This window comes from Bos indicus, chromosome 17 (genome assembly GCF_029378745.1).
Source record: "Bos indicus isolate NIAB-ARS_2022 breed Sahiwal x Tharparkar chromosome 17, NIAB-ARS_B.indTharparkar_mat_pri_1.0, whole genome shotgun sequence".
NCBI lineage: Eukaryota > Metazoa > Chordata > Mammalia > Artiodactyla > Bovidae > Bos > Bos indicus.
In genome coordinates, this window is record NC_091776.1 from 17,263,823 (window position 1) to 17,286,033 (window position 22,211).

At 43.5% G+C, this 22,211-nt stretch overlaps 1 protein-coding gene across 1 annotated transcript in view; it reads left to right on the plus strand.

Moving 5' to 3' along the window:
- Positions 1-18,379, plus strand: part of TBC1D9 (TBC1 domain family member 9) — a 128,814-nt gene extending 110,435 nt beyond the window's left edge. Inside the window, exons 16-21 of the mRNA XM_070769081.1 lie at positions 3,626-3,866; positions 11,604-11,669; positions 12,441-12,527; positions 13,972-14,046; positions 14,141-14,244; positions 16,273-18,379. Coding sequence (XP_070625182.1) covers positions 3,626-3,866; positions 11,604-11,669; positions 12,441-12,527; positions 13,972-14,046; positions 14,141-14,244; positions 16,273-16,998 — 1,299 coding nt within the window. The 3' untranslated portion in view covers positions 16,999-18,379. The remainder of the gene's footprint in view (positions 1-3,625; positions 3,867-11,603; positions 11,670-12,440; positions 12,528-13,971; positions 14,047-14,140; positions 14,245-16,272) is intronic.
- Positions 18,380-22,211: the final 3,832 nt, after the last annotated feature.

Below are 22,211 nucleotides of genomic sequence, written 5' to 3' on the forward strand. Positions count from 1 at the left end.
CACACCAATCTTGATCATCAATAAGGAAATAGTATCATTAAATGAAGCAATGTAGAATTGTTTTTCTTCTAGGAAAAAAAAAAAGGCACTTTTAACTATCATTACCAACATCATAGATAAAAATGTGATAATTGCCAGGAAAAATTTTTAAAGGATGCCTTTTATGCAGGTACCAATTTTATCACAATCTCTAATTGGCTAGTTTTTTGTTTGTTATAGAGCCTTTTATTTCCAGAACTAAAGATAATTGAGGATGGCAAAGATAGTATAGAAATGAACAGAAGAGGGCAGACATAAAGATCTGAGTTGGACACTAGTAGATCTTAGGATCAAATAGAGAATGTGAGAGCTGGGAATATTTTTGCTAATATTCCTACTTAACCAGTTAGCTACTGGAGGCACCACCGTTTTATTTCTGTTTCTCTAGTATCTAGTTTCGTGTCCCTGCCCAATAGGTGTTCCAAACATGTGTGTTGAATACATAGGTGATTCAGTGATCCGTTTTCAGTCTAGTTCAATTTTGCCTGCTTCGGAGGCAGGCACAGAGAGGTTGATGGCTTTGTGCAGTCCAGCAGCATGGGCAACAGCGCCCCCAGCAGGCTGCGTTCAGCATGTAACGGTGCAGCCTTAAGCGTGTGCCGTCTCATTCATGCTTTATTCAGGTATGTAAAGCACTGTGCCTAATTGCTCCATGTTATGGTTTTCCATAAGGAGAGAAGAGTCCCTCTTCATTTCATAGAGGGAAAAATACAATGATCCAACTTGGATTGAAAGAAAAAAATACAATGATCCAACTGAGATCAGATTTTAAAAGGATACTGAGGACTGGGAGAAATCTGCTTCACAGAGTCGGGGTGGGGGACGGGTAGGGCCAGGATTTAGGGCAACTACACAGAAGTGGGGAGTGGCAGCTGGAGGCAATGGGGAGGGCTATGACATTCAAAGGAGGAGGCTGACGTGGGGCACACCAGAAGAGCAAGACCAGGGCGGGCTGTGCAGAAGCCCAAGCTCCTGAGATCACTGAAGCCATATCTTCTTCAGTGCCCCTGCTCTCTGCGGCCTGAGCACCTCCAGGTTCCAGGTGTGTCATTTGTACACCAAGGATACTGCCTGAAGAAAGCTCTCCTTACACTCCAAAACCCTGCCCTCAGGTGTGTTGACAAACAGGAGTTCCCCAAGTCTTCTGAGTGCCCCAAGAGAGAACCTGATGTCCTCGGTTGGTGTCAGGGATGGAAAGGATTCTCGGGTACTCAGTTCGGTTCAGCTACTCAGATGTGTCCAACTCTTTACAATCCCATGGACTGCAGGATGCCAGGCTTCCCTGTCCTTCACTATCTCCCGAAGTTTGCTCAAACTCATGTCCACTGAGTTGGTGGTGCCAACCCAAGACAAAGACTTCAGAAAAGGACTCTTTCTTGAGTTTTTTGAAGACTTTTCATTGGCTTCAGTTCACCTGAACAAACATTTATTGAGGAATTGCCGTGTCAGACACACTGCCAGACTCTTCAGTCTTTTATAAAGTCAATTTCTGGGGGATTTCCTTCAGATACAAAGGAAAGCGACATTTGTTTCCCAGTTTTCTCCTTGGGCTTTGGGCTAAACTTGATAGAAAAAGGTGAAAGAATGCCACCCTGAGGCAGATTTGGGAGAAAATGTGATTCACGGCCCCTGGGCCTTATTTGAACTCTTTCTAAATTAGTCCTTTTTCAGTCTTGGGTCCGTAGTGCCCAGGTGATGGAGTAGGGGGTCTCATCAAAGGAGAGGGACACAGTCCCTTTGACTTGTTTCCTGATGGCTGTGAGCACCATGAATGTGCCTGCTCCACACCCGGGGCCGGTTCCAGAGGAACATGGATGCTTTAGTTAGGAGGCAGTGCTTTGGATAACTTTTATCCACTGATGGAGCTCCAGTAAAAGGGGACCCTTCCTGTGGGGCCATATCACTAACTCGTTCCCACCCACGGGGCTGCTGGGCGTCACGTCGGAGTACAGCTCCACCCAGGGCACCCCTCGAACCTCAGCCTCTGCCTCCCTCCCCCAACCCCACCGCCATCACCATGCTCCTCCACTCCACCCCACCCAGCCCCGCACCATCCAGCAACACGTGAGTGCAGCCCCCAAGCCTAGTGGGCCTGACACACTGCCTTTATTCTCCTGAAGCTGCCCTGAGAAACCTCTCCTTCCTCCTCTCTTGGCTGCTCCCACTCCTCTCTCTGCTGGATTATTAGCTACAATTCCCAGTAAACAGGACAAAGACACTGGTCTTCTTTGCTCTTTTCTAAGTAAGAACAACACTGAAGTACTGCACTCTCACCACTGACTCCTTCTCAGAACCCCTAGGCAAGGGGGAACGATCTGGCGTGAGAGTGCTTTTTGCTATTGCAATGTTTATACATGTGTATAATGAAATAGTACAGCAGGAAATAAAGTAAAAATAAAGTCTCCCTTTGGATGCCCCTCTGTCTCCCCAGCCTACCATTCATCGCTAACTGTAAACCTCTACCTAGGGGGACCGGAGGCTTCTTACTGGCCTTTCTGTTAGATGCTTCGTCTTTGCGGTCTTCCTAGAATGGGCATGTGTTTCTGCCAGAATCAATATGACCTCCTGAATAAAAAGGCTGCCTTGTTTCCAAGGACAGAAACAGGAAGCCTTTAGCTGGATCTCTGTCCTCCTCCACCCTAGTGGTTCCTGCTCATAATTTTCCTGGCGCTATTTTCAGATGCACAAAACAGGAGGGACTGCATACTTGTCGCCTCAGTACTGGATGACTAGGATAATCTTTGGGCTTCCCAGGTGGTGCTAATGGTAAAGAACCAGCTTGCTAATGCAGCAGATGAAAGAGACACGGGTTCGATCTTTGTATTGGGAAGATTCCCCGGAGGAGGGCGTGGCAACCCACTGCAGTATTCTTGCCTGGAGAATTCCATGCACAGAGGAGCCCGGCGGGCTATGGTCTATAGGGTCGCAGAGAGTCTGACATGACTGAAGCGACTTAGCACATATGCAGGGTAATCTTGGTGACCTTGATGACCAGAAGGCAGGGGTTTACAGGACACTAAACTAGAAGTTTGGAAACCCAGAATCACATTATGATTCTGCTTTGACTATGATTCTGGTTAGCTGACTCGTGGAAGCCACTTACCCTCTGGGCTGTATACCATCCTCATAGGGAACAGGAGGTGATCAGACTGCCTGAATTACAGATCCTCTTCAGGTTAACACTCAATGTATTTCTTTTAAAACAGAGTATTTGTTTTTATGGTATTTCTTTTAAAACAGAATATTTGTTTGTCTTTATGGGAGTTACTCCTTAAAATGCTTGTGAGTGTGGGAGTAGCGGGGGCAGAAAATGGTGCAGGGGAAGTTCTTTCTTTCTTCACCTGCTCCAGTAATTGAAACGGGTTTTTCGTACCAGATATAAACACAGAGATGGTTGCCACGGAATTGGTGGGAGGTGGTCAGGTGGAGATAAATGTAAAAGAGAAGCCGAGGGTGCCCTGGGTCCAGACCACTGCCCCAGGAGATGCAGACCTAAAGTTTTTTCCCAGATTTGAGGAAGGCCTTTCTTGCCTGTATTTGCTGTGAGATGCAGCCTGCCATGTCATTCTGTCCTTCAATTCTGCAGGCGGAACACCTAACCAGCTGCTACTGGGGCGGGAACAGCAATGCGCTGGACCGGCATGACCCCAGCCTGCCTTACCTCGAGCAGTATCGCATCGACTTGGAGCAGTTCAAGGGCATGTTTGCTCTGCTCTTTCCCTGGGCCTGCGGAACTCACTCTGACGTGCTGGCCTCCCGCTTATTCCAGTTATTAGATGAGAATGGAGACTCTCTGATCAACTTCCGAGAGTTTGTCTCGGGGCTGAGTAAGGACATGATTGCATGAGTTTGGGGGTCGGGGTGGGGAAATCGGGGGAGATGGGGGAGCACCATAATCCTCCTTGCTGCCCTCAGGACCGTAGCCCTGCTTTCCTCGGAACACAGGGCTTACAGGACAGAGGAGCACGTTTTAAGGTCTGCAAGCTGATTGTAAATTTGTTTTTAGTTAATGGATATATCATATGATTAAATCATTACCTTCTACATTAGTTAGTCTCTCAGTCGTGTCCAGCTCTTTGTTACCCCATGGACTGTAGCCCGCAGGTTCCTCTGTCCAAAGCATTTCCCAGGCAAGAATACTGGAGCGGGTTGTCATGCCCTTCTTCGGGGGATCTTCCCAATCCAGGGTTCAAACCTGGGTCTCCCACCTGGCTGGTGAATTCTTTACCATCTGAGCCACCAGCCCACAGATAGTCTTCAGCACTAGTTAATATACTTTATCACGGAATTTGCAAGAATACCACCTTAAACCCTAAATTCACAGACCACAATAACTTTATGAGGGAAGAAGAAATGTTTGGATATGGATAGCTTTTACTTGTCCCAACATATATTTATACTACATATGATATATTTCATAAAATTTTATGAAACATTTCATAATTTAATAAAAGACTAAAAAAAGTGAACAGCTCTGCAGTCTAGTGGAAGTTTTTTCTCTCCATTTTGTGGGGAGGAAATGTGTCCATTCCTAAAATTTTATGAAACATTTCATAATTTAATAAAAGACTAAAAAAAGTGAACAGCTCTGCAGTCTAGTGGAAGTCTTTTCTCTCCATTTTGTGGGGAGGAAATGTGTCCATTCCTGAGAATGCACACCCACACCCGACAAGCATCACAGGTTTCTGCCTGTCAGCCTCGCTCTCTGACCTGTTTACTGCCCTATATTCCACTGGGCTTGTTGCATTAATATTTGAGCAGAAAAGCTATGTGGTGGTCGAGCTTCACCTGACATGAGGTTGTGGATGTAGCAGGCATTATGTCGGGCTGCCAGAATTAAATAGGAAAAAAAATTTTAATTCTAATTGTGCTACACTCTGTGGCCTGGTCCATGCACTTGAAAGTGATATGTGCCCAAGGAAAGATGAAGGCATCAGGTATTGAGCCAACAATGATTCCAGAAAGCACCCTAAATCATAAAGAATAATGACTTGGAAGGCTTAAAGGCCAGAGGAAACTGATGGTTGTTAAAAAAACAAAGGGGAGTAGGTGAGGCAGCCTTAGATAAGTAAAAACTATTTGTAGAAAGCACTCAGACACATCATTCAAAAGGGCTGCATGGAGGAAACTAGCCTTTATTAAGCGTAGGCACCATTGTGATGCTTTAGAACTTGTACATTATCACTGAATCCAAACAGACCTTTGAGATAATAATAATATATCTGTACTTCCCCGGTGGCTCAGTGGTAAAGAATCTGCCTGCCAATGCAGGGGACACAGGAGACATGGGTTTGATCCCTGGGTCAGGAAGATCCCCTGGAGGAGGGCATGGCAACCTACTCCAGTGTTCTTGCCTGGAGAATTCCATGGACAGAGGAGCCTGGCGGGTTACAATCCATGGGGTCACAAAGAGTCAGACACGACTGAGCAGGTGCACAGAAGCACACAATAGTGTTGATAACTAACATTTATACAGCACTACTCAGCCAGGCTTCGCTCTCAGACTTTATGTGCATTTAATTTACCTAAGGCACACAGCAGCAAAGTTGGTGTTTGAACTCAAGCACCCTGGAAGCAAGAGTGTGAAGTTACTATGATGCTTTATTATCTGTGTGCTTACTATTAATACCCTCATTTTCAGTTAAAAAGATGGTGGCTCAGAAAAGTTAAGCAACGTGCTGGAATATTCATTTTTAGCAAGTCAAAATATATCTGTTATTCAACTGAAAGGCAGTTTATCCATGCTGGGCCCAGGATTCAGATAAAGTTTGTCTCAGAAGCACATCCTTTTTCATTATTCTGTGCTTAAGGACAGCAAATAGATTTTTTTTTCTTTTTTTTTTTTTTAGGGAAGAAGGAGGTGTTGATTTTTAATTACACAAATAATACATAAATACATTCTGCTTTTTAAAAAAGTGAACAAAGAAACTTGCATGGTGGTCCAGTGGTTGAGACTCCAAGCCTCCATTGCAGGGGGTGCAGGTTCAATCACTGGGCAGGGAACTAAAATCCTATGCCATGCAACATGGCCAAAAAATAAATATATAAAAGCAATAAAATTTTTTATTTTTAATTTTTTTGTTTTTTTAATATAAATTTATTTATTTTAATCGGAAACTAATTACTTTACAATATTGTATTAGTTTTGCCATACATCAACATGAATCCTCCACGGATAAAATTTTTTAAAAGTAAGCAAAATAAAATAAAAAAGTGAAACAATCCAGACAAGACTAGAGACATTTTGACCCTCTCCTAATCTTTTCTGTTCCAAAGTAACTACTTAGTATCATTGGTATCTATCAAAAGGGACATATTTTTTTAATGACCTTTGGACAAAATAAGGAGAAGAAAAAAAAAAAAAGACAGATTCTACATGTAGAAAGGGGTCAAGGAATTTTTGCTGTAAACATCTTTGCTGCAGCCAGTTTCACTGTACAACTAAGTGGCCATAAGGCTGTTTTAACATGAGAGATAAAAATACTTTGTTGACAGTCATGACACTGGAAAAGGATAACAAGTCAGTGTTTGTAAATCCTTTGATGAGCATGGCATCTGGTCCCTTCACTTCATGGCAAATAGATGGGGAAATAGTGGAAACAGTGACAGGCTTTATTTTCTTGGGCTCCAAAATCACTGCAGATAGTGACTGCAGCCATGAAATTAAAGAACACTTGCTCCTTGGGAAAAAAAGCTATGATCAACCTAGACAGCATATTAAAAAGCAGAGACATCACTTTGCCAACAAAGGTCCATCTTGTCAAGGCTATGGTTTTTCTGGTGGTCATGTGTAGATGTAAAAGTTGGACCATAAAGAAAGCTGAGTGCTGAAGAATTGATGCTTTTGAACTGTCGTGTTGGAGAAGACTCTTGAAAGTCCCTTGGACTGCAAGGAGATCCAACCAGTCAATCCTAAAGGAAATGAACTCTGAATATTAATTGGAAGGACTGATGCTGAAGCTGAAACTCCAATACTTTGGCCACCTGATGCGAAGGACTCATTGGAAAAGACTCTGATGCTGGGAAAGATTGCAGGCAGGAGGAGAAGGGGATGACAGAGGATGAGATGGTTGGATGGCATCACCGACTTGATGGACATAAGTTTGAGTAGGCTCCAGGGGTTGGTGATGGACAGGGAGGCCTGGCGTGCTACAGTCCCTGGGGTCACTAAGAGTCAGACGTGACTGAGCAACTAAACTGAACTGAACTTGATGAGCATAGTCATCCCTCTCACTCATCAAAACTAGAAGTTTACTAAGCTATGGCAGATATAAAAGAAGTGTCTGCTAATTCACAGTGACCTTCAAGAGCACTAATAATTGATTCTTAACTAATTTGGGTACGACAGCTTCTCCTCTCAGGCTATCTTTACCAAATTTATCACGCAGTATTAGACATTGATGGCAAAAGGAGAATCAATCTCCTCCTGCCCCCTGAAAAGGAAATGATTATGTGATCCCTGATGGGTATATAAGTTTCTTGAAAATGGTGAAAACACAGTCTGGCTTAGGTTAGCTTGCTGAAGGATTTGCAAAAATTGATATCTGGTTTTCCAGTGTAATGTAACCATCAACCAGTAATTATTTTTGTCTTTTATGGCAAAATGACCTTATGGTCAATTCGTTGTGGGGTAAATCTGCTTCTGGCAAACATGTTCAGGATGAAAATACCAATGTGTAGAAAATGACAGGAATCAATATAAATATATAATTTATTTACGCTTAGGCAAACCCCAATGAGGCAAATACTCTTCAAAATCTTGGGAAAAGGAAAGAGAGGCTTGCAGTCCATGATAGTGAAAATACTGGAGAAGAGTACCTAGGCTTCTTAAAATGCAGTTGAGTTATTTGAGCAAAATAAACTCCACCTAGATTGCTGGGAGGAGGCTCAGAGCTGTAGTCAGTCATGCAGGTCGATTACAGCTATGGAGATGGACAAGTCAACTAGGAAAGAGAAATTCTGTTCAAGTCTTTAGAAACTAAAGAAAGAATTCTGGAAAAGATGGGTCAGTAATTTCAGTGTCCATCCCCAGAAAGATCCCCCCTGAAATGAGTGACCAGATGAGTCTCTATGGAGTTAGAGATAAGAGATGACTATCTGAAGGCGCAAAGTAGCTGGATCTCCTTTTTTCAGTGGTATTGCTGGAAGGCAGCTGTTCTAAACAAGCCACATAGGTCACAAAACAGCTGGTCATTGGACGTTGGAGAGTTGGAGGGACATGGAAGCTGCTGATTCCATGACTGACTGAACCCTGCACCCAAAGCATGACAGCCAACAGAGAGTTCTCTGTATGCTGGGCTTGATGTTTGACCTCTGTGGTTGTTTCCTCATTTACAAAGTAATGATTGTCAGAACTGAAAGAAATAATTCAAGTTAAGTTCCTACAGCAGTGCCTGGCTCAGAAAGTGTTAGTTATTGTTGTTGCTACAATGATTAGGAAGCCCTCTACCTGACTCAGGCAGCGATTTATACTATCAAGGTAGAGAGGCACACTAAATGTGTCAGTTACACAAAGCTGGAAGAGACGGTCAGCATGTTGGAGGACAAAAACAAGATGGAAAAAAATAATATTAGAGGAGGGAATGATTGGTAATATAAATTGATAGGGATAAATCAGAAGTCTAATATTTTTAAAAATTGTTTATTAATTTATTTGCTTATTTTTGGCTGTGCTGGGTCTTTTGCTGCACAGGGGCCTTCCGTAGTTGGGAAAAGCAGGGGCTACTCTCCTGTTTCAGAGCGTGGGCTCTAGGGCCTGTGGGCTCAGTACTTGTGGCTCAGGGACTTAGTTGCCCAGAGGCTTGTGGAATCTTCCCTGACCAGGGGTCAAACCCCTTTCCCCTGCATTGGCAAGCGGATGCTTAACCAGTGGACCACCAGGAAAATCTCCAAAAGTCTTACATTTTAAGAAATGATTGTAAAAGGACTGTATGTCTGCATATACATGCATATAGTGGTTGCAGCTATGCTTTCTAGAGTCAGACAAATCTGAGTTCAAATCCTGGGCCTGCCACTTGCTGTTAATAGCTTATGGCCTTGAACACATTACTTGGGTAAGCCTGGCCTTTTTCATCTGTAAAGTTGGGATAATAACGGTGTCCATATCATAGAATTCTTGGGAGAGAAAGTGAAATGCACATGGAAAGAAGTGAACAGAGGGTTTGTTGTTCCACTGCTCAGTGCCTGCAGCACGTCAGGCTTTCCTGTCCTTCACAAAGTGAATGGTTCACGAATGTCTGTCGTTATTTTCATGATTAGTATGAGTCAGTGTGCAGATGTCTTGAGGTTTAGTTGACTGTGTAGTCCAACTCCAGACTGAGGAGTATAAACAGCTGAATGCAGACTTAGGCTGTATTAGGGGAAGAGTCAGGAACAGTTCCACTCTTTTCCACAGTGGACAAAAGCCATCTGGAACTCTCTGTCCAGAGGCAGACTGATGGGCGCATTAACACATAAGGTAGATGTGAGTAAAAATCAAAAAGAGTGTATAAACCATGTCATATGAGAAAGTTGAAAAAGACTTAGAGAGGTGTAGCCTGGGGAATATAAATTTGCCTTGAAAAGGTAAGATGGTGGGAAACAGGACAGCTGTCCTTAAAATCTGAGGGATTGTTGCAATGAAGATGCAGTAGACCTATTCTGTTGACTTTCAAGAGTCAGGAAGAGGAATAGTCCTACATCTTTTGTTGAGTCATAATCTCTGAGATCTGATAAGAACTGTGGAAATTTTCTTCCCCCAAAATGACATTGGCTTGTGAACACATTTTATGTTGTATGCAGTTCATGAACTTGATGAACCTGGGTCTGCAGGTTAAGGGTCCTGACTGAAGTAAAAACAACAGGAGCACTTTCAGTGTTTCTGGAATTCCCTGGTGGGATGAGATGCCTCTGGCTGGGATGAGCTCCCCATCTCTGACTCTGAGGATGTTCAAGCAGGTGCTGGATCCTCTCCTATGTGGATGTGGACATGGGAGGTCGGATGAGATAATCTCTGCTGTCCCTGTCAACCAGTCCAGATCCTGTGATTCCTCTTTCCCAAAATCTCATTCATCTTGAACTCTGCGCTCTGAGGATATGTATTTACAAAGTGTTTTCTGATTCCTGAAATAACTATTGACTTTAAGGGAGGAAGTAACAAGATTCTCTTTGGATTGAAACAGTGGCAATATAATGGCAGCTGTGTGCGTGCTAAGTTACTTAGTCGTGTCCGACTCTTTGTGACCCTATGGACTATAGCCCACCAGGCTTCTCTGTCCATGGGATTCTCCAGGCAAGAATACTGGAGTGGGTCGCCATGCCCTCCTCCCAGAGATTTTCCCAACCCAGGGATTGAATCTACGTCTCCTGTGGTTCCTGCATTGCAGGCTGATTCTTTACTGCTGAGCCACCAGGGAAGCCTGTAATGGCAGCTAGGTTAGGCTATATCAAACTGAAGAACTATTTAAGAGACCAGAAGCAACTAAAAAGGATTTCTAAAATGAATAATTTGAAGCACGCTCAAACATGTATTGGTCCAGTGGTTAAGACTCCATGCTCTGAATATAGAGGGCATGGGTTCAATAGCTGGTCAGGGAACTAAGACCCCGCATGCTGCAAGGCATGGCACCAAATAAAATTAAATTTTTTAAAAAATAGGCTTTAAAAACATGTATCAAGATTATTTCTGAACTCTAGCAATCATGATATTGAGGCCCAGTCACCAGCCTTTTCTTATCAGTAGTGTTAGTCGCTCAGTCATGTCCGACTCTGCGACCCCATGCATTGTAGCCCCCCAGCTCCTCTGTCCATGGAATTTTCCAGGCAAAAACACCAGAGTGGGTTGCTATTCCCTTCTCCAGGTGATCTTCTTGACCCAGGGATCAAACCCACATCTCCTACATTGGCAGGCAGATTCTTTACAGTCTGAGCCACAAGGGAAGCCCTTTGTATCAGTAACACTCATTTAATTTGTGCCAGCTGCTAATCTGCTGCTGCTACTGCTAAGTCACTTCAGTCGTGTCTGACTCTGTGGGACCCCATAGACGGCAGCCCACCAGGCTCCCCCGTCCCTGGGATTCTCCAGGCAAGAACACTGGAGTGGGTTGCCATTTCCTTCTCCAGTGCATGAAAGTGAAAAGTGAAAGTGAAGTCGCTCAGTCGTGTCTGACCCTCAGCGACCCCATGGACTGCAGCCTTCCAGGCTCCTCCGTCCATGGGATTTTCCAGGCAGGAGTACTGGAGTGGGGTGCCATTGCCTTCTCCGAGCTGCTAATCTAAGAACCTTTAATTCTCACCTTTCATGGGTCCTGATGTCAAGACCACTGGTGAATCTTCTAATTTGTCATCCTGCCTCCTAGAGGGGAAAGTGAGATCCGGAGAGGTTCACCCTCCCAAGGGCACATGGTATCCATACAAAGACTTTGAAACCAGACATCCTCATTCCAGAGCTTTTAACACCAATCCCACATAATATCTGGGTTTCAGCTTGTAAAAGGTTGATGCTTCAAGGGGACACTAAGCCTCGGGGTGGGGTGGGGCTGTTGGGAGCACAGTACATTTCTTATTGGTACTTATGTGACTTCTAGGTGCCGCATGCCATGGGGACCTCACAGAGAAGCTCAAACTCCTATACAAAATGCACGTCCTACCTGGTAAGTGAGCCATGCAGAGTAGCGCGTGTACCTGAGACTCTGGCCTGGCTTGATGTCTTTTTTGGTGTGACCTGTTTGCCTCTTCTTTGATATACAGAAATCACTCATTGATCACTAAGAACAAACTGAACAGTATTATTCACAGGAGTTCCTGAATCAACAGGTGCTTGGTTCAGTGGTCATTCATTTGTCCAAAGTGTGAGCTGCAGTAATAGAGCAGACTTTTGCAAGAGAACGAATAAATAGCACTTGGTAACTCCTGGAATTCTGAGTCTAGGGAGAGCAGTCTTACCTCTGACAGAGACAGTGTGAAAGATGATGAGGTTTTTGAGTTCAGGTTTAAACCGGGTTGGCCACCAGTTGGAAATATCTAGCAAATACTAAAAAAGAAAGAAAGAAGAAGAGAGGGAGAGACAAAGTAGAGGGAGAGGGAGGGAGGAAGGAAGGGGGATTAGCTCTAAGGATAGAGATAGAATAAAACTATAGATTTGGGAATTATCTAAAATTTGGTTCCTTAAAGCATCATTCCATAGGATTTAGGAAAGTTTCCAAAAAAGGAAAACGTGAAGAGACCCTTTGGTTAGGGGTTGTTATAAAGGAAGATGGAGTTAGAAATGGAGGGAGCCCCTCTCCCGTAAGGTTTTTAAGGCTGCCGGTTTTCCAGGCCCCTCAATGCTGTGACTCCCCTGTGTCACTTCTTTAATAATTAAAGCACACTTTCACTGAGTCATGGCCCTGCCAATATGAGAAGTGTCTCTCCTCTCTCTCCAGAGCCATCCTCTGATCAAGACGAGCCGGATTCTGCTTTTGAAGCGACTCAGTACTTCTTTGAAGACATCACCCCAGAATGCACACATGGTAAGTGACTTTTTCTCATCAGGCCCACTCTGTTTTTGTTCTACAGAGCCCTCTGTTGTTGGAAACCAAGTTGCCCCTAAAGCTAGGCAGCCAAGGAAGTATATGAATACAGTTGCCTACTATGCTATTTTCTTTTCAGATTTTTGAACTTGAGTAACTACTGGGGTCAGGAAGATCCCCTGGAGAAGGGCATGGCAGCCCACTCCAGTATTCTTGCCTGGAGAATCCCCATGGACAGACGAGCCTGGTGGGCTACAGTCCATAGCATTGCAAAGAGTCAGATACAGCTGAAGTGACTTAGCATGCATGCAGCTGCTGGAGAGTGGGTACTTTAGCCCATCAAAAGGACCATGTATGACCGGGACTTCCCCTGGTAGTCCAGTGGCTAAGACTTTGTGCTCCCAAGAAGAGGGCATGGGTTCAATCCCTGGTCAGGGAACTCAATCCTATATGCCACAACTAAAGATCCTTCATGCTATAACTAAGACCCAATTGCAGCCAAATAAACAAATAAAAGAAAAGGCATGACCTGTAGTCAGATATGCTGCTCTGGAACAGATGTCAGCAAACTTTGGACCAAATCTGGCCCACCACCTCTTTGTATGGCCTGTGATAATATAAAATGTATATTAAAAAATTAAAATAATAGAAAATGTAAATGTTACTGCCTATAAATAAAGTTTTATTGGAACACAGCCAGGAACACGGCCAAGCTCATTCAATTACATATTGCCTATGGCTGTTCTCACACTGCAGTGATAGAATTGCCTCAGATATTTGCCATCTGGCCCTTTACAGAGAAAGTTTGCCGACCCCTGCTCTGTGTGGTTGTTAGGTCAACCCAGACATGATCTGGCTCATTGGGAATACCTCCAGATTAATATGTGAACTTGTTCTGTTTTGCCATGTGTGAATCTCAGCAGTATCTTTCCACTTGCTGCTGCCATGCATTATTTACTTCATCATTATGGCAGCTTCCTGACTTCACCTGTTCGAAAATCAGTGTGAGTTGTTCCTGGGTCCTTTTGCCTCTTAAATCTTACAGTCCCTAAGTGAGCACAGCTCAGACCTGCTTTTAAACTGTGAGCACCTAAGTGATTGAGTGGAGAGGAGTGAGAGGCAGACGCAGTCTTCTTATTGACATACGTGTTTCAGGCAGGAGCTCTGGTCAGGATGCTAGCTCTGTCTAGCAGCTTCGTGTATCTAGGAGCCTCAGGGTCCTTGTGGGAACATGGGAGATGAGAGCTGTCACCTTGGGTACGGTAAGGATTTAGTGAGATAATGTAGTAAGCCTTCCAGCATAGTGCTTTATCCAACTATATTCTTCACATTGCTAGCAATCAACCCTACCTAGAGGTGTTTCTGTTTTCTCTTACACGTGCTAATAAACCTGTGGGTTTATCATGTAACATCCTCCTCCTTTTCTTTCTAACTCTTCTGGCAGTGGTTGGATTGGAGAGCAGAAACAAACACAGCGCAGATGATGGCTTTGTTACAGTGAGTTTAAAGCCGGACAGAGGTACAGACTTCCTCTTCTCTGTGTTGGCCTTACTGCCGGTTCAACAGTTGCTTCTTGACCTTTGAACACTAATTTCTTGGTATTTGGATTTTAGGGAAGAGGGCGAATTCTCAAGAAAATCGTAATTATCTGAGACTCTGGACTCCAGAAAATAAATCCAAGGCAAAGAATGCAAAGGATTTACCAAAATTGAATCAGGTGAGTGCTCAACAGCACAATTCATTCATTTTAAACCTTGAAGCTCTGTTTTCAGTCATAGATAAATATAGAATAAGTATCCCTCAAAGATAATGGGAACTTGGAGCACGTATTTAGTACCTGTTTGAATGTATTTTGTCCATGCTTTTGTGCATTTAAAGTATGCTCTGTTATGAGGAAATGACCACCTCAAAAAATGGGAACCACGAAATATTGTGGTATTTTGAGAGCACATGCATTCTCATCCCAATCATTAAAAATACCCTCAGAGGAAAGGGAACCCTCCTACACTGTTGGCGAGAATGTAAATTGGTACAGCCACTAGGGAGAACAGTATGGAGGTTCCTGAAAAAAATTAAAAATAGAACTACCATATGACCCTGCAATCCCATTCCTGGGCATATATCCAGGGGAAAACATTATCCATAAGGATATGTGCACCACACCAGTGTTCATTGCAGCACTGTTTACAGTAGCCAAGACATGGAAGCCACCTCAATGTCCATCAACATAGGGATGGGTAAAGAAGATGCAATACCTTTATACGATGGAATATTGCCCAGCCATTAAAAAGAATGAAATAATGCCATTTGCACTAACATGGATGGACCTGGAGGTTGTCATCCTGAGTGAAGAAAGTCAGACAGAGAAGGAGAAATATCATAAGACATGCCTTATATGTCATTTCTAAAAAGAAACGACACAAATGTACTTACTTACAGAACAGAAAGAGACTCACAGACTGAGAAAACAAACTTACGGTTGCCGGGGTGGCGGGGGCAGGAGGTGGGCGGGATAGTTAGGGAGTTTGGGATGGTCTTGTACGCGCTGCTATATTTAAAATTGATTATCGACAAGGACCTACTGTATAGCACATGGAACTCTGCTCAGTGTTTTGTGACAGCTTGGGTGGGAGGGTAGGGGAGAATGGATTCATGTACATGTATGGTTGAGTCCCTTTGCTGTTCACCCGAAACTATCACAATGTTGTTAATCAGCTATACCCTAAAACCAAAAAAAAAAAAAAAAAAAAACCCCTCAGAGGGACTTCCCAGACAGTCCACATAGGAAGACTCTGTGCTTCCTATGCAGAGGACACAGATTGAATCCTGGTAGGGGAACTAAGACCCATAAGCCTCATGGTGTGCCAAAAAACATTTTAAAATACCATTAGATATTCAAAAGACAAGCTCATGCCGTTTTCAAACCACTGTACTCAGCTATAAATAGGTGTCTGACTTTTTTCCCTTAAACAGCTGAAATATAATGAGGAAGATAAAACCATGTAAATAATTTAAAATACAGGATGAGAATGCTTTTTATTAACAGAGGAAGAGATAAATTATCTGGGTGGAGGTAGAAAACATGACTTCTGGCCAGAGAAACCAGCAGATGTGTCATGGGAGAGAGGATTTGAGCTGAACTTGGAAAACTTGGGCTGAATGCTGAAGCGTATAGGCATGAAATAAGATGAGGTCTACGATTTACTTACAAGTCAGCAAGAAAGGATAAAGGAGTTAATTAAACATTTGTATAACAAAGGAACCACTAATAAAGAGACCTGTAGTCCTGACCAAGAGGAAATCCATTTGCATCTCCATTTGCAGGTTCAAATCCTGCTTGACTACAGTCATAAAGCTACTGGTAAAGAGCCCACACGCCAATGCAGGAGACACAGGAGATGCAGATTCAATCCCTGGGTCAGGAAGAACTCCTGGAGGAGGAAATGGTAACCCACTCCAGAATTCTTGCCTGGAGAATCCCATGGGACGGAGGAGCCTGGCAGGCTACAGTCCATAGGGTTGCAAAGAGTCAGACATGACTGAAGCGACTTAGCACACACACAATAAAGAGACTAAATCCACCATCCATCTCTTTAAATCTGCACATCCATCCACCCCACAATAGGACTTTTCTGGGATTTTGCAGGAGTCCTGATATTAAATGGCTTTGCAGTCCACTTGGGTCCTGGCTCTATACTCCCTATGACATGGTCATGGTCTTGTGTTTTCCCCGATCACTTTTCAGGGGCAATTTATCGAGCTTTGTAAGACGATGTACAACATGTTCAGCGAGGACCCCAACGAGCAGGAGCTGTACCACGCCACGGCCGCGGTGACCAGCCTCCTGCTGGAGATTGGGGAAGTGGGCAAGCTCTTCGCTCCCCAGCCTGCCAAGGAGGGCGGGGGCGGGGGCAGCGGGCCGGCCGGCCACCAGGGCCTCCCCGGCAGCATGCTCTTCCCCAAGAAGGGGCCGAGCCAGCCTTACGTGCCCGAAGCCGCGGAGCCCCTCCCGGCCAGCTTGGCCGGGGCCAGTGAGGAGCACTCCCTGGGCGGACAGATGGAGGACATCAAGCTGGAGGATTCCTCGCCCCGGGACCACGGGGCCTGCTCCTCCATGCTCATCTCCGACGACGATACCAAGGACGACAGCTCCATGTCCTCCTACTCGGTGCTGAGTGCCGGCTCCCATGAGGAGGACAAGCTGCACTGCGAAGACATTGGCGAGGACACGGTCCTGGTGCGCAGCGGCCAAGGCACCGCGGCGCTGCCCCGAAGCACCAGCCTGGACCGGGACTGGGCCATCACCTTCGAGCAGTTCCTGGCCTCTCTCCTGACCGAGCCGGCCCTGGTGAAGTACTTCGACAAGCCTGTGTGCATGATGGCCAGGATCACCAGTGCAAAAAACATCCGGATGATGGGCAAGCCCCTCACCTCCATCAGTGACTATGAGATCTCGGCCTTGTCTGGCTGAATCCGGCACCTTCTCTGGGGGGCGGGGGGCGGGGTCTTTTTTTATGTTCTGTGTTGGGGCTTCAGTCTTCCTTTTAAATTAAATATTTATTAGTACCCGGCTTGAAGCCTAGTGTTTTCATAATATAATACAATGAAAAGCTGTTGGAGAAATACTTAAACACCTCCATGTAGGTACAGTTCCGCTCTCGTTGGGGGGAGGGGGATTTACCAGAATGCAGTGAATTCCAAAAAAAAAAAAAAAAAGATGACTCTGTCCGTGATATGTGTGTATTTATAACTTCTTAATCTTGCTGATGAGCTGTATACATAGTGCTGTTTAAACGCTAAATAAGGCAGCAGCTGTTGTGTATTCGGGCTTTTTGAATAAAATTAGAGCTGTAAGGAAAGTGAAATGCCACAGAGAGAGAGAATGTTCTTAAATGGCATAGGCATTGTCAGCTGGGGTAAATTCTGTACCACTTTAAGGGAGCATTAAAGCTATTTTTTAAGATTTGAAATATATTTCATAAAAGTCCTCTATTCAAAAAGCATATTCTGCAGGCATTCCCATTTGAGGTTCTAAGCAGTTAGGAAAGTATATGTGATTTTTATGTGATGCCAGAATAACACCTCTGTTTGATCAGTTTGGGCAAATACCAGACCAAATTGCATTGAAAAATTGATGATTTAAGTCAGCTGGCCGGAATTCGGGGGGAAATGAACAGTCTTTTGTGACAGAGAATCTGAAAGTGGCAACAAAAATGATAAGAGGGCTCAGAATTGGGGGGGTGGGGTGGGGATGGGGGCAGAGTGAAAGTACTGATGCTTCTTATACTGAATTTTCAGCTTCTTGTTACTCATTGCAAATACAGCAAAAAATAAAACGATAAACTTTACCATTTCTGTGCTCTCCATAGGTTCAAGAAATCATACCATGTATCACATATGACCATCTTTTCCAGTTAAGTCAATGTAGAGATAATGTAAAATGAAAAAAACTCTGCAAGATCACGTAACTGAATGTGTAAAGCGGAACTTGACACTTTATATAAGAGAATAGTATGCTCTATTTACTGAATGGACTTGGAAATGAAAACTGTCGCACCTGCACTTTGTATTTTCGCTTCTTTTTTTATTACTGTTACGGTTTTGTCTTTTACAGATGTTGGAGTTTTTTTCTTCTTATTGTTGAATTCATAATCATGGTCACATTTTCTTTGCATATTCAGAATATTCCTTCCAATACATTCCCTTATTTTAGAATCCATTGTGTCCTTATTTTTAGCTGTTGCTGCTGTTTTTAATTTTGTTTACAGAATGATTTTTTTAAACTGTCCAATGATGTAGTGTTAACCTCAAATAGGATAAATGTGAACAAATAAAATACATGGATACTCAAATGTGGCTTTTATCTCAGTACTTCAGTTCCTGTCTATGGTGATAACATTATTCTTTTGAACACTTTGCAGGGGAAATTATGTTCGACAACCATTTTGGCTAAGGAAACAAATTTTTATAGGCAAATATTTTGAGATAAGAAATACCGTTTGGGGAATTCCCTGGTGGTCCAGTGGTTGAGCCTTGGTGCCCACTGTGGGGGCACAGGTTCAACCCCTGGTGTGGGCACTAAGATCCTGCAAGCTGCACAGAATGGCCAAAAAAAGAAAGAAAAGAAATATACTGTGTGGTGGTATGCACATGAATGTAAAATAAGGAAGAGAATCACTGTTGGTCATCTAATTTTCTAACTCATCCTACATAAGTGATGAAAAGGTGAAAATCCCTCTGTAACACCATTTGGTATGTATTTCACTGAGTAGTCATTTGATTTGACTCTTAAGTTGTTATACATTATTCTGTCTATCACCTAAAGATGCCTCGGGAAATACGTTTGTAAAGTCTGATACTCTTACCTCCAAAAATCAAAGATGGGTATCAGAGGGAAATGAGCATGTGTTTAAACCCTAGATAAGTGAGTTTACTAGAGTTTTGCCAAGAGAATGCACTGGTCATAGCAAACACCCTCTTCCAGCAACACAAGAGAAGACTCTACACATGGACTTCACTAGATGGTCAATACCGAAATCAAATCGATTATATTCTTTGCAGCCAAGATGGAGAAGTTCTATACAGTCGGGGGAAAAAAAGTCCGGGAGCTGACTGTGGCACAGACCGTGAACTCCTTATTGCCAAATTCAGACTTAAATTCAAGAAAGTAGGGAAAACCACTAGACCATTCAAGGTATGACCTAAATCAAATCCCTTACAATTATACAGTGGAAATGACAAATAGATTCAAGGGATTAGGTCTCATAGAGTGCCTGAAGAACTATGGGCAGAGGTTCGTAACACTGTACAGGAGGCAGGGATCAAGACCATCCCCAAGGAAATGAAATGCAAAAAGGCAAAATAGTTGTCTCAGGAGGCCTTACAAATAGCTGTGAATAGAAGAGAAGATAAAGGCAAAGGAGAAAAGGAAAGATATACCCATTTGAATGCAGAGTTCCAAAGAATAACAAGGAGAGATAAAGCCTTCCTCAGTGATCAATGCAAAGAAATAGAGAAAAACAATAGAATGGGAAAGACTAGAGATCTCTTCAAGAAAATTAGAGATACCAAAGGAATATTTCATGCAAAGATGGGCACAATAAAGGACAGAAGTGGTATGGACCTAACAGAAGCAGTAGATATTAAGAAGAGGTGCCAAGAATACACAGAAAAACTATACAAAAAAGATCTTTATGACCCAGATAATCACAATGATGTGATCACCAACCTAGAGCCAGATATCCTGGAATGCGAAGTCACGTGGGCCTTAGGAAGCATCACTATGAACAAAGCTAGTGGAGGTGATGGAATTCCAGTTGAATTATTTAAAATCCTAAAAGATAATTCTGTGAAAGTGCTGCACTCAATATGCCAGCAAATTTGGAAAACGCAGCAGTGGCCACAGGACTGGAAAAGGTCATTTTTTTTTTTTTTTAGTTTGAATGGCAATTTTTATTTTATTTTTTAATTTATTTATTTATTTATTTTACTTTACAATAAAGGCAATGCCAAACACTGCTCAAACTAGCACACAATTGTACTCATCTTACATGCTAATAAAGTAATACTCAAAATTCTCCAAGCTAGGCTTCAGCAGTATGTGAACTGTGAAATTCCAGATGTTCAAGCTGGTTTTAGAAAAGGCAAAGGAACCAAAGATCAAATTGCCAACATCTGCTGGATCATCAAAAAAGCAAGAGAGTTCCAGAAAAACATCTATTTCTGCTTTATTGACTATGGCAAAGCCTTTGACTGTGTGAATCACAACAAATTCTTAAAGAGATGGGAATACCAGACCACCTGACTTGCCTCTTGAGAAATCTGTATGCAGGTCAGGAAGCAACAGTTAGAACTGGATATGGAACAACAGACTGGTTCCAAATCGGGAAAGGAGTATATCAAGGCTGTATATTATCACCGTGCCCATTTAACTTGTATGCATAGTACATCATGAGAAATGCCGGGCTGGAGGAAGCACAAGCTGGAATCAAGATTGCTGGGAGAAATATCAACAACCTCAGATATGCAGATGACACCACCCTTATGGCAGACAGTGAAGAGGAACTAAAAAGCCTCTTGATGAAAGTGAAAGAGGAGAGTGAAAAAGTTGGCTTGAGGCTCAACATTCAGAAAACTAAGATCATGGCATCTGGTCCCCTCACTTCACGGCTAATAGATGGGGAAACAGTGGAAACAGTGTCAGACTTTATTTTTCTGGGCTCCAAAATCACTGCAGATGGTGACTGCAGCCATGAAATTAAAAGACGCTTGCTCCTTGGAAGAAAAGTTATGACCAACCTAGACAACATATTCAAAAGCAGAGACATTACTTTGCCAACAAAGGTCCGTCTAATCAAAGCTATGGTTTTTCCAGTAGGCATGTATGGATGTGAGAGTTGGACTATAAAGAAAGCTGAGTGTCGAAGAATTGATGCTTTTGAACTGTCATGTTGGAGAATACTCTTGAGGGCCCCTTGGACTGCAAGGAGATCCAACTAGTCCCATCCTAAAGGAAATCAGTCCTGAATATTCATTGGAAGGACTGATGCTAAAGCTGAAACTCCAGTACTTTGGCCACCTGATGTGAAGAACTGACTCATTTGCAAAGACCCTGATGCTGGGAAAGATTGAAGTCAAGAGGAGAAGGGGACGACAGAGAATGAGATGGCTGGATGGCATCACCGACTCAATGGACATGAGTTTGAGTAACTCTGGGAGTTGGTGACGGACAGGGAGGCCTGGCATGCTGCAGGATATGGCGTTGTAAAGATTCAGACACAACTGAGCAACTGAACTAAGTGAGAGGAGCCAGACTTTTCCATTATCATTGAGAACAGAATTATAAATGAACAATACATCACCCTGAAAACATGTTTCTCTTGATGCTCTGTTGTAATACTGTCCTTATTTGTTCAAACAGCTCACAATGGTTTTATCCCAGCGTCAATATATTTTACAATGGCAATTTCTAGTCTGTTTGCTTCTAAAGGCTACACGTGGAGGAGCCCTGAGCCCTTGAGTTGGTTATTGCCAGTTCAACCTATGAGTCCATCTTGTTAGCGTCTTCCTTCTCTGGCCTCCAGAAGGCAAACAGGGCATTTCAAACAGCATTAAACTTCCTCTCAAGTTTCTAATGGTTGTGTTATGTCTTTTTAGTATTTCTATGGGTTATTCTCTTTGATTTCAGTGTATTATGAGTGTCCATCTTCTTTGAATGGTCACTTCCGCTGTGATGCTAATAACTATCACACCATCCCCAACGATGGGCTCAATGTCTCTATGGTAATAGACTTGATCTGCCATCCCAGTGGGCTTCCAGCCTCAGAGCACTGGGCACCGGCCTTAGTGAAGCTTTCAGATTCACATGTGTGTGCTAAGTCATTACATTTGTGTCCAACTCTTTGAGGCCCTGTGGACTATAGCCCTCCAGGCTCCTCTATCCATGGGATTCTCCAGGAAAGAATACTGGAGTGGGTTGCCATTTCCTCCTCCAAGGGATCTTCCCAACCCAGGAATCGAACCTCATGTCTCTTGCCTCTCCTGCATTGGCGTGTGGGTTCTTTACCACTGGCGCTACCTGGGAAGCCCAGAGCTTTCATATATGAAAATTCAAAAGAGAAATTTACTGCTGGGAGAAAGGGAGAGAGACCATTTGGAGCCTGAATGCTGGGGAAATGAGTGCCC